Source organism: Lacerta agilis, chromosome 13 (assembly GCF_009819535.1).
Source record: "Lacerta agilis isolate rLacAgi1 chromosome 13, rLacAgi1.pri, whole genome shotgun sequence".
NCBI classification, from domain to species: domain Eukaryota; kingdom Metazoa; phylum Chordata; class Lepidosauria; order Squamata; family Lacertidae; genus Lacerta; species Lacerta agilis.
In genome coordinates, this window is record NC_046324.1 from 23,796,584 (window position 1) to 23,809,062 (window position 12,479).

General features: G+C 45.9%; 1 protein-coding gene across 1 annotated transcript in view; it reads right to left on the minus strand.

Moving 5' to 3' along the window:
• IGDCC4 (immunoglobulin superfamily DCC subclass member 4) overlaps window positions 1-12,479 on the minus strand; it is a 67,051-nt gene that overhangs the window by 22,667 nt on the left and 31,905 nt on the right. The window contains exons 5-9 of the mRNA XM_033166709.1: window positions 7,942-8,079; window positions 4,917-5,072; window positions 3,385-3,795; window positions 1,777-1,941; window positions 139-276 (exon numbers count right to left, since the gene is read on the minus strand). Of these exons, the coding sequence (XP_033022600.1) occupies window positions 139-276; window positions 1,777-1,941; window positions 3,385-3,795; window positions 4,917-5,072; window positions 7,942-8,079 (1,008 nt within the window). The remainder of the gene's footprint in view (window positions 1-138; window positions 277-1,776; window positions 1,942-3,384; window positions 3,796-4,916; window positions 5,073-7,941; window positions 8,080-12,479) is intronic.

Consider the following 12,479-nt stretch of genomic DNA (forward strand, 5'->3'; position numbering starts at 1 on the left):
CAGTTTTGCTGGAAGCTGAACTGCAGCAGAATGGAAACAGCACTGATTGTGATGAACCCAAGACAGCGTGAAAGTCACTTCTTCGCCACATCCCTAATCGTGCCCCAGTTTCTGGCACCAGAACCATCTCTTCCTTACCTTCCTTGAGGGGAGCGTAGTCGATTTTGTACTTGGTGATTCTGCCATTGCTGAGTTCCGGAAGGAGAGGCAGCCAAGTCACCTTGATGTCCATCGGTGTTATGCTGGAAAGAGACAGCTGAGGAGCTGTGCTGGGAACTGGGGAGGTGAAAGGATTAAAAGTGATGACTCTACCTCGTCACAAAGGAAACGAGCAAAACACCCATTTGGTGGGTGAAAAACACACACACACACACACACCTGGAGGGCTTCATTGATTGGCTGTAGATTGGTTTCCAGGCTCAATTTGAAATGTTTGTTTTGACCTTTCAAGCCTTGAAATGACCCAGGACCCCACAATACCTTAAGAACCACCTCTCCCCACATGAACCTACATGGACCCACCTGAGGGCCTTCTTTGTGTGCCTCCTCGAAGGGAACTGCACAGGGAAGCAACACAAGGACAGGCTTTTTAGTGTTGGCTCACCGACTATGGAACTCTCTCCCCAAAGAGATATGCCTGGCACCATCATTACAAACTTTTAGGCACCAGACAAAGACATTCCTGTTCACCCAAGAATCTGTATTTATGTTCATCTTCAGTAGGGCAGGATAGGGGCTGACCATTTTATGTTATTGCAAGATGAGCACTTTTCGTTAATTTATGTTCTTTTATTTATTTCAAATTTTGTGTTATGCCCGCTTTTATAATTGTAAGTTTCTTTGAGGCATTTTGGTAGCAGGCGACAAATAACTGTAATAATAAATAATAAAGATAATAAATAAGAGAACATTTGGAAACACACTCTGCAATTCACTTAGCCAACCTATTTCCTCTAGGAAAGGAAATCTGGCTATTTTTCTTTCATGCAGAGGTGTTTTCTAACACCAATGCAAAGAAACATTTCCAAGGGGGAAGGGTGGAGATACCAGAACACCAGGACTGCACAACATGAGACCTTCCAAGCTGAACTGACCTCAGGGTAATTTCTTGATTTTTGATAATGCATCTGCATGCTATGTCAGATCAACAGGGTGCCTAAATGGCACAGGGATGGCTACTAGCCACAATGCCTAAGTTAGACCATGGCAGCATTCCTCTGTTGTTAGGAACCACAAATGAGAAGAGTGTTGTTGCACTCAATATCCTGCTTTTGGGCTTCCTTTCAAGGTGTTTGATTGGCTACTGTGAGAACAGAATGCTGACCAGACAGGCCATTTAGAAATTAAATATGTCACTATTGTACCTAGCAGTGAAGGGAGGATTGCTGAACAAATTTGTCATCTTTAAAATTATTTTTATCATACTTTAATCTTTTTCAAAAACTAACAAAGAAACTTTTTTTGCACAACTGACCAGCAGAACATCCTGTGGCAAGGAGTTCCACAGATCAGTACATCCTTTTGTTTTAAACTTCCACTCCATCAGCCATTCGGCGGGTCCCAGTTTCGAGAAAACAATATGCAAATTGTGTTAACCTCATCTAATCATAAACACAAATGAGGATCATCCCTTCAGTTCAAAATACTTCTCACTGCTGCACACACACACACACACACACACACACATATATATATAACGGGGCCGGCTATGTGATTTATTTCTTCCAGGAAGCATGGGGGTGGGGGAACCGTCCTTTCCCCTCCAAGTCTACGAACCATCTTCCAGTGTCTGTACGTTGATGGAAGAGGAGGTTCGGCTGGCTCCGAGCTGCGAATACGCCACCACGTAAAAAACGTAGTTGGTGCTGGGCTCCAGATCTTTGACCTGGAACTCTGTCGTGTCGTTATTCACCGCGAACTGGTACTCCACATTGTCAGCGCCTAGAGAGGGTACACAACGCTGTCAGACAAAAAAGAAGAAGAAAAGAAAAAGAGGAACATGTTTTGTCCTTTCCTCTGAGCGGCTTCTTGCAAGCAGCTCGCAGAAAAGGTCCAGTGAGCCTTTCACGCCACGCAGTTTGGCTTTTAAGCAAATGCTGGGGCTGTTCCCACCTTTTCAACGCAATCAGGGTTTCAAACCTACATTTCTGGCAACGAGTTAGGTGACATCTGCACCAAACATTGAAAGCGCCATTACACAGTCATGGCTTCTCCCAAAGACTCCTGGGACTTGCAGCGTGTTGAGAATTTTAAGAATATGTTAAGAGAGTTGTTACGAGACAGCAACTCCTCTCACAGCGCTACAGTTCCCACAGTGGCTTTTAGCAACAATTCCCTCTTCTCAGGGCTACATCCACCCCCCCCCTTATACATCCTTCATACTGTGCTTTTTATTTTTATTTTTTTGACAAAGTCATAATCATAAATAAATAAGAATAAAAATGTGCTCCCCACGGAGACCATTCCATTGTAACTATTCAACCTCCCAAAATTTCAACACCTCTTGCGATGGTTTGAGCCCTTTCCGTTTTAACAGTACAAATTCTACAAACACCCTCCATATCTCCTCAAAATCATTTCTCCTGCATATTCCCAGTTTTACCTTAATGGCACATGTTAATTTATCATTGATACCCCACACCTCTTTATACCATTCTTCCATTTTACATTCTGCTTGCCCCTTCCACTTCCTAGCTATAATAATTCGTGCAGCTGTCAATAAATTTGTGAGCAAGTCATTCAGGAGGAGGAGGAGGAGGAGGAGGAGAGGAGGAGGGAAGGACTTCATACTGTGCTTTGACCTTGGCAATGGCCTCCTCCCAGAGCTACAATTCCCAAGAGTTCTGTGCAAAGAGGGACTGACAGTTAAACCACTCTTAACAAACTATAGCTTAACAAACTATAGCTCCCATAATTCTTGGGGGTGGGAGCCATGACTTCTTGAAGTGGAATACATGTGCTTTAAATTTATGGTGCGGATGTGGCCTAAAGAACAACGGGGCAGTCAATTCTGTGCCAATTAACTTACAGTTGAAGATTATAATTTCATCGTTGAAACATAAACTCAGACTTTTAAGAGAGGCCCAAACAGCATTAGAAGGCTAGCTAGTTTGACCTTCAAGTCGGAGGGGGCCAAGGGGGCCACCTGCCCACCTATTATTATTATTATTATTATTATTATTATTATTATTATTATTATTATTATTTTCTACCCACCCCCCCAATCTGGGCAGCTTTCAACAGAACATTAAAAACAGAATAAAACTTCAAACATTAAAAACTTCCCTACACAGGGCTGCCTTCAGATGTCTTCCAAAAGTTGATTCAAAGTCAACATGCCATGATACGGACTATGATGGCAAAACAACCATTCAAGGGTCATACCCGAAGCCTTCTGGTAATGGAGTGAGAAGCCAATGATCCGCTCGCTGTTGAACTCTGGACGCTCCCAGGATACCAAGACAGTCGTGCTGGAGAGAGAACTGGCAGACACCCTCTTAGGGGCGCTTGGCAAACCTTCCCGCACGATCACCACCAGCCTGGCCCCAGCACACGCCATGCCCAGGTGATTCTCTGCCACGCATTGGTAATAGCCGGCGTCGTCCAGCCCGATCTGGTTGATCACCAGGGTGCCGCTACTTTGCATCTTCACCCGCCCTTTGGACAAGAGAGGCTCTCCGTTCTTCATCCAGTGGATGCTGGGGGACGGCTCTCCTTCTGCTTTGCACACAAACCTGGCGGTACTGGCACGGGTGCGAGAAATGGTCTCCGGAGCCTGGGAGATGACAGGGGGAGCTTAAGAGGCAGAAGAAGAAAATTAGCTTCTAAAGGTTAGGAAAGGGGCTATTTCGTTTAGAGGAAAGGCAAGGAAGAAGTGACATGATAGAGCAGCATAAAATCACGAATGGTGGTGGATAACACTAGAACCCAGGGACAGCCAATGAAGCTGAATGCTGGAAGACTCAGGGCAGGCAAATTAATGGAGGATAAGGCTATGAGTTGCTCCCTTCACTGTCAGAGTCAGTATGCCTCTCAGTATCAGCTGCTGGGAATCACAAGTAGGGAGAGAGTGTTACGTTTGAGTCTTGCTTAAGGGCTTCTTGTAAGATAGTTTGACTGGGGCTCATGAGAGTTGTAGCCCAAAACATCAGAAGAACACCCAGTTGGGGAAAGTTGTCCTAGTCCATTCTTTGAGGCAGGAACAACGTGTACCTTCCCTTCAACAAAGTGAAGGCTAACCAAAACCATTTCTTCTAGTCCTTCCTGCTGGAATAGATACGGGGGCCTGGAAGTGGTGAGTGGACTCCATAAGCAAGCAGGAGAGACCTTGGTTCATGCCTATACCCAGAATTCAGCTTTGCAAGGACCCAAAAATAATAGCCCCAAAATACAGTTTTTACAACATAAAAAGCACAGGAAGGTGGAACTTACAGCTTTGAGCTTCTAAGTCCATTACAGTGCAGTGTTGAATTTTATTTGAAAAAAAGCTTTCTATTATGTATTTTGTGTTTTTTATCTTGTATCTTTATGCTGTGAGCCACCCTGAGATCTTCAGATGAAGGGCAGTATACAATTTTAAATAAAGAAAGAAATAATCTGAGCCAGACCCAATGGCCCATCTCGCTCAGCATTGCCCATACTGGCTGGCCACGTCTCTCTAGGATTTCAGGACTGATTTTCTCCCAGCCCTACCTGGAGATGCTGGGTATTGAACCTGAGACCCTTCTACATGCAAAGCAGACGCTCCACCGAGCTACAGTCTATGACAGCGCAGAACTGGTTTATTCTCTGTTCTCGGTTTTATGAATTGGCCCGCATTCCTGTTTTTGTTTGTGGCATAACACAACTTACACCAATATGTGGTTTTATAAATTGCTTTCTGGTCCTTGACCGTAATAAAGATTTTACTTACTCACCAAGAACTCTGAGCTCAGCCGCAGCGGTTACAAACTGCCTGGTCTGGGGTTTATTGGCACGGCAGACATAGATCCCTGAGTGATGGAGCTGGGCATGAGGAATCAAGAGGTTGGTCCGTCCCAGCACAATCACATCTGTGGAAATAGGGTCCCCATCTGCAAAGGAACAACAAGGCATCAAATTCTTAAGTAAGATAATGGGGCGGGGGCGGGGGAGAAACCCTGCACATTATCATCTTAAAACTCTGGCAGGATGATGATCTTAATATTTCAGACTTTTGGGCAGATTTTTTGCACTCAGTTTTGAGAACTTTACGTTTCTGCTATAATTAAGCACCAAGTTTGCAAGGAGTCATTCTAGTTTCCAACTGATTGCTTAGAGCAGCCAAAGAAAGACTGTACAGTCGTGTCTCCTACTTAATCAGGGGACACACTGCGCTGGAATGTATGAAGATGAGTGGATGCATGCTTGGGTCCTTGATGAATTATTAGAAGAAAAGCGAGGGGTGTTGCAATTTTACATCAAAATTGGTTTCTCTTATGGCATGGAGGCGGAGGAGGGGGAAACCTTTTTCAGGGAAAGGTCCACATTTTCTTCTGGTCAACCTTCATCTTGGGGTACATGCCAGAGGTGGCCAGGGCCAGAGCAAAAGGGATCAGAACAATGAATGCAAACTTTACCTTTGTAGAGTTGGCTAGTTTCTACATAAAGGTAAAGGGACCCTTAACCATTAGGTCCAGTCATGTCCGACTCTGTGGTTGTGGCGCTCATCTCATGTTACTGGCTGAGGGAGCTGGTGTACAGCTTCCGGGTCATGTGGCCAGCATGACTAAGCCGCTTCTGGTGAACCAGAGCAGCACACAGAAACGCCATTTACCTTCCCGCTGGAGTGGTACCTATTTTTCTACTTGCACTTTGACGTGCTTTCAAACTGCTAGGTGGGCAGGAGCTGGGACCGAGCAACAGGAGCTCACCCTGTCGCGGGGATTCGAACCGCCGACCTTCTGATCAGCAAGCCCTAGGCTCTGTGGTTTAACCTACAGCACCACCCGCGTCCCTAGTTTCTACATACACACATCTATATCTTCAGTGCTTTTTTGGTTAAAAAATGAGGTGCTAGTACTCATGCCTTGTTAAGAATGGAAGAAGAGCCTGCTGGATCAGACCAATGGTCTATCTAGTACAGCATCTGTTTCTCTTTTTAAAAAAAATATAATTTTCATTACATTATCTGTTTTACAGTTTAAAGTACTCCTTTTTACACCCTTAAGATATCAATGACTTCCCTTCTTTTCTTTCCATGGTTCATTTTACATATCATAAATCCCTCCATAGTTTACAAAAAATTATACCATTCATTATTCCATTATTACATCCGTCAAAACTTATTTGCACTGTTGGATTTATCTTAATGCAGACAGCATTTTCAGCTGTGCACAGTTATTTCCCATATATTCAATAAACGTTTTCCAATCGTCTCTAAACGTATGTTCTTCTTGTTCTCTTATTCTATAAGTTATGTCTGCAAGCTGTGCATATTCTATCAACTTAAGTTGCCATTCTTCTTTGTTTAGGATCTCGCTCATTTTCCATTTGGGGGCTAACAAAAGACAGGCATGCATAAATAACCTTTTTGACACCTGGGAATTTCAGTCTGAATTATCCCCAGCAGAAAGGACTCTGGAGGGTTTTTGGGGGGGAGGGAAGTACTTTTAAACATTTTTTCCAATTCATTATGGATCATTTCCCAATACACTTTTACCCTTTCACAAGTCCACCACATATGAAAGAATGATCCCTCTACCTCCTTGTACAGCATCCTGTTTCTCAACCAGATGCCTGTGAGGAAACCACAAGCAGGACCCGAGCTCTCCCCTCCCGTGGTTTCCAGCAACTGGCATTCAGAAGCATTACTGCCTCCGACCATGGAGGCAGAGCATAGCCATTGTGGCTAGAAGGCATCGATAGCCCTCTCCTTTATGAATTTGCCCAGTCCTCTTTGGAAGCCAACCAAGTTGGTGGCCATCACTGCCTGCTGTGGGAGGGAGTTCCATAGTTGAACTGTGTATTGCACGAAAAGGTACTTTTTTAAGGGCAGTGGGTGCCAGCTCATAATAGCTGGCATGGGCAGCCCCTCAAAAAAGAGGTGCCAATTCTCTGAACCAAGGAGTCCCATCGCACACAAAAAGCACTGCATCTTCCTACACCCAGGCAAGCAGTCATTACCCAACACCACATTCAAGCCAGGCAGAAACACTCTAGGAAGGCTGTGAAGTGGCATCGGTGTGGGGTGTGACTTGGGCACAAAGAGGGTGGCTGGAGAAGGGTGTTGCCTGGGGGAGGGCCAGAGGGCCAGGCAGGGAGACCTGGAGGGTCACATTTGGACCCTGGGCCTTAGAATCCCCCAGCCTTGTACGTTGGTCAATTTGGGGCAGGGCAGCTGGTCTCCAATTAGGTGGGTTGCCTCTTGCTTGTGCATCCTTTGATCTGCATCGAATTTGCGGCTTTGGTGACTTTCACACGCCGCCTTCGCTCCCACATCTTTAAAAGAGATGCGTGCCCCAGCCCTGCCCCATCCTCAGCGCCTTCAGCGATCTTTATCACGTTTTTATAATCCTAAAGATAACCCGAGAGTTATTTTTGCAAAGCAGCGACAGATGCGCCGAGCCCCACGAAACGTCTACAAAAGGCCCGACCCTCCTGCTCTGCCCTTTCGAGCTGGGGGGCGTCATTCGATATTGGCCGTGTCCAATTTAGATCAAAAGGCACCCAGCAACTAGAAATTCCGTATCTTTTACAGATCAAACAACATAAATGAATTGCATGCTTTTGTATCACGTTAACATTAATGGGCGAGCTCGAGTCGGGAGCCATTCCCCGGACACGGAGAGCTCGGCCACCTTGTATTCAGTTGCACTCTGCAAAGCTTCTCGTGGCGCATTCCTCTCCTGATTGGTTTTTTCAGAAACCAAAGGATCCCACCGTTGCCTCTTCGCATCAAAAGGGCTGGGGGTCTTCACTTACCATCCCGTATCCAAGAGACAAATGGTGTGGGGCTGGCAGATGCCATGCACTCCATCACGGCGCTCTCTCCAACCACGACAGTCGCGTTCTCCGGCATGGCGATGAAGGCAACATCCCCTGTCGCAGGCAGCTGGTGCCCTAGCGGAATAAAGTACAGGTTTCCAAAATAAATAAATAATAATAATAATAATAATAATAATAATTTATTTATTTATACCCCGCCCATCTGGCCGGGTCTCCCCAGCCACTCTGGGCGGCCTCCAACAAATACCAAAATACAATACAAAGTCACAAATTAAAAACTTCCCTAAACAGGGCTGCCTTCAGGTATTTTCTAAATGACAGGTAGTTGTTTATCTCTCTGACCCCTGATGGGAGGGCGTTCCACAGGGCGGGCGCCACTACCGAGAAGGCCCTCTGCCTGGTTCCCTGTAGCTTTGCTTCTCGCAGTGAGGGAACCGACTGAAGGCCCTCGGCGCTGGATCTCAGTGTCCGGGCTGAATGATGGGGGTGGAGACGCTCCTTCATGTATACAGGACCGAGAGATAAAGGAGTCGAGGCATTCTAAGCAAGCCAAACTTTCAAGGAAAGAAGAAGAAGAAGTCCCAGCAAAGGAAGAATGGATACAAAAACTTACAGAATATGCAGAAATGGCAAAACTTGCTGGAAGAATAAGAAATCAAGATAACAAACTTTTTATTATAAAAGAGTGGAAATGGTTTATTGAATATTTACAGATAAATTGTAAACAGATAAAAAAAACACTGGCAGGATTATCGTAAGAACCTGCAGTTATTACAGTATGTATTTAAAGTGTATATATTTAAAGAAGATAAAAATAAATGAGTAAGTTAAGTGAATCTGGATACACAGAAGATATTAAAAATAAATTTAAAGAACCTCAGAAAGAGGGGGACGGAAGTCAATTTTTAAATGTCAAAATGATTGTAAAATCAGTGAAATGTATAGATCTGAAAAGTGTAAATAAAAAAATTAAAAATCTAAGCAAGCCAAGCTTTCAACTAAATAATCTGGTTCCTCCAGGCCCAGAGCTGCTTTCAATTTGATGCCTATGAGCGAAGGAGGCGCTTGTATAGTGACTACAGCACGGTGCAGGGGGGAGAGAAAGGGGAAAATGTTGGGGGGCACAAGTGGGAGAAGTACTATCCTGCTCATGGCGAAGGACCTGCATGGATAAGGTGCTAAATTCAATCCCTGGCATCTCCAGGTACGGCTGAGACAGTGTCCTGTCCAAACTCCTGGAGGATCACTGCCGGTCAGTGAAGACAATACTGAGTTAGATGGACCAATGGTCTGACTCAGCACAAGGCAGCTTCCTATGTTCCTAACTGAATCACTCCGTTATTCAAAATCATGAGGACCGGAATCTTGATTTATTTTTTAGGGGGAAGGGCTGCAGTTCAGTGGCAGAGCATCTGCTTGGAATGCAGAAGGTCCCAAGTTCAATCCCTGGCTGCATCTCCTGGCAGGGCCGGGAAATACTCTTGTCTGGAACCCCAGAGAGCTGCTGCCAGTCAGTGTGGACAATACTGTCACCTTCCTGATGTTGTTGGACTCCAGCTCCCATTGGCATGGTGAGGGATGATGGGAGCCGGAGTGCAGGAACATCAGGAAGGCTTCATCACACACAGAGAGGGGGGAGGGAGAGAGAGGGGGGGAGAGATTTAATCTGCGGTATCAAACCTGGGACTTTATGTTGTCCTTATTCTGCCTGCTCCACTCCCCATTTTACCTTAAGCACAAAACAATAGGATGGCAGCCTACCCTTCCAAGTTACAGAAACCTGCGTATTTACTCTGTTACGAGGCCTCAACCACTGTGAGAACAGAATGCTGGACTAGATGGGCCATTGGCCTGATCCAGCAAAACTCTCCTCTGGTTCCTAATTCAGTACTCACCTCAATTTAAACAAATCAGCCCGTCATCTCAAGCTCAACGCTGGCGTCTTGTTTGAGATACCAGGAGACATGTGAGACGGTTTGCCCTTCCAGCAACAAAAGCTGCCCCCCCCTTCTCATTTTCCTTACTGCAGTGACCATTCAGAGTCACTTTGGGAAGCTAACACTCTTAATTCTCAGGCTCGCCAATTGAGAGCTCCTCTCGTTGATCAAAATCGCTCCCCCCCTCCCTCCAACATTTTCATTGCTAATCTTCTGGTTAAACAGGTTAAAACTTGCAAAACTAATTATGTGATAAAGAAAATGAAGGTTTCTGTAAAACCTCCTTTTGTTTCCCAGTGGACAAGGACTGTACAATGTGCCCCCTCCCTTGGAAAAAGGGTGGGTGGAGAAAGGCTGTGAGTTTTGAAAGCTCCTCTGCAGCAACTGCAAAATGGGTCTCCCGCTATCTGCAGAAGAATGGTAGAAAATCACGGACGGATCCTTTTCCCTCCCCTTCCCTCCATTCAACAGCTGCTCCAAAAGCCTGAATCTATTCTCAGGGGAGGTTCTGAGGGGTTGAATAAAACTTCAGGCTCCTCCTCTGGAAAAGGGTGAGAAAGTTCACGGCAAAACAGCAGAGGAGGGCTCAGTTGTCTGATACCTCGTAGTCTCAGGCTGTTGCTGACAGCTGAGATCCAAGCGGGTCGCTGGCCTCCCCACCACCAAGCGAGCCATGTTGGAACGCAAGTGGTGTGGGACTGAGCATTTGCGAAATGCGGGGGTTGGGGGCAGAGGCAATGGCAGCAGCCATCCGTCTCCGCCTGGGCAGGCCTCTGCTGGGGCTACTTTCTCAGAACTCACTCTCAAGGCCACTCCAAGATTCATCTCTGCAGTAGGGTTGTTGGAAGAAGGGAGGAACCCGAGGTTTCATGAAAAGAGAGAGAAAAGAGCACCAGGGAGAGACACAACTCCCAACAGATTACCTTTTACAGAATTTCGGCCTTGACTTATAAAAAGGTTTCAGATCCCCCAACTCAGCTATGAAGCTCAATGAGTGACCTCAGCCTAACCTACCTCACAGGGTTGATGTTGAGCAGGCTTCCTCAAACTCAGCCCTCCAGATGTTTTGAGACTACAATCCCCTGACCACTGGTCCTGCTAGCTAGGGATCATGGGAGTTGTAGGCCAAAAACATCTGGAGGGCCGAGTTTGAGGAAGCCTGATGTTGAGAATAAAATGAGGACAGGGGGGGAAATCTTGCAAGCTGCCTTCAGCTCTGTGGAGGAAGGGTGGAATGAAGATGTTTGTATTGGTGGAATTACAAAACAGGTGCAGGTAGGAGCTTTCTTGGGGAAGGACCGTGGACCAGTGACAGAGCATCTGCCTTGCATGCAGAAGGTCCTCCAAACAGGACTGGGAAATGACTCCTGTCTGTATCCTCAGAGAGAATTCCTGCTCTTTACTGCTGGATCGGAGCAAACAGCAATCCACAGAAAACCCGAATTGCCGTTTGCTCTGACTTAGTAGTAAAGATTGGGTTTTCCAATGAAAAGCGGTGCGGAGGGTGGGGTCCAAGAAAGCTGTGCCTAGAAAGCACAAAGGAAAAGGTAAGTGCATATAAGCCCTCAGTGCAGACAAATACTAAGTCAAGTGTCTGGTTTAGTATAAGGCAAATTCCTATATTTCTGGCTTGCAGTCATGGACAGCTCCCTGTTTGATATGATGAAAAGGTGCAATGATCTGGAGGCAGAATCCCTCTGAATGCCAGCTGCTGGGATTTACAAGTGAGGAGAATGTTGTGCTCAATTCCTTCTTGTGTGCTATTTATTTATTTGCTTATTTATTTATTTATTTATTTACTTACTTACTTACTTACTTATTTAATTTATATCTCACCTTTATCTCTGAGGAGCTCAAGGTGGTATACATAGGTCTCCCCCATCTAATAATAATAATAATAATAATAATAATAATAATAATAATAATAATAATTTTTATTTGTACCCTACCCACCTGACTGGGCTGCCCCAGCCACTCTGGGAGGCTTCCAACATATATAAAAACATAATAAAACATTGCATATTAAAAGGCTTCCCTATACAGAGCTGCCTTCAGGTGTCTACTCAGCTCCTTGGGAGGGCATTCCATTAGGTGGGTGCCACTACCGAGGTGTAGGCCCCAATACAACAATTGGGGTTGGGTGGGTGTCATGGCTTTGCGACTAGAGAACTGGGTGAGCCTGCCATTACTGAGGACGCTGGGAGGCAGCTGCTGGCAGAATCACTTCCTGTGGCTCTGTCACCACTAAAAACGTGCTTCCAACATCAAATATTTGTACAAGATATGAGCAGCAGGGTGGAGAGCCAGCAGCATCAGCCCAGCAGAGCTTCTCATCCCTCAGGACAAAGCAGAGCGGCAGCAGATTGAAGAGAAGGCGGGGGGAGGAAGAGGAGGAGGAGGATGCAAGGGTCAAGGTTCCTTCTGGGCAACCCTGGGATGGAGGGGGGCACATGCCAGTGGTGGGTGTGGCCAGGGGCCAAAGTGGGCAGGGCAACAAAGAAATGCTACCTTTGTACAGTCAGCTAGATTACACGCTCAAAACACTCCCCCCTCTATCCTCTGCCTAAGCAAGTGAGA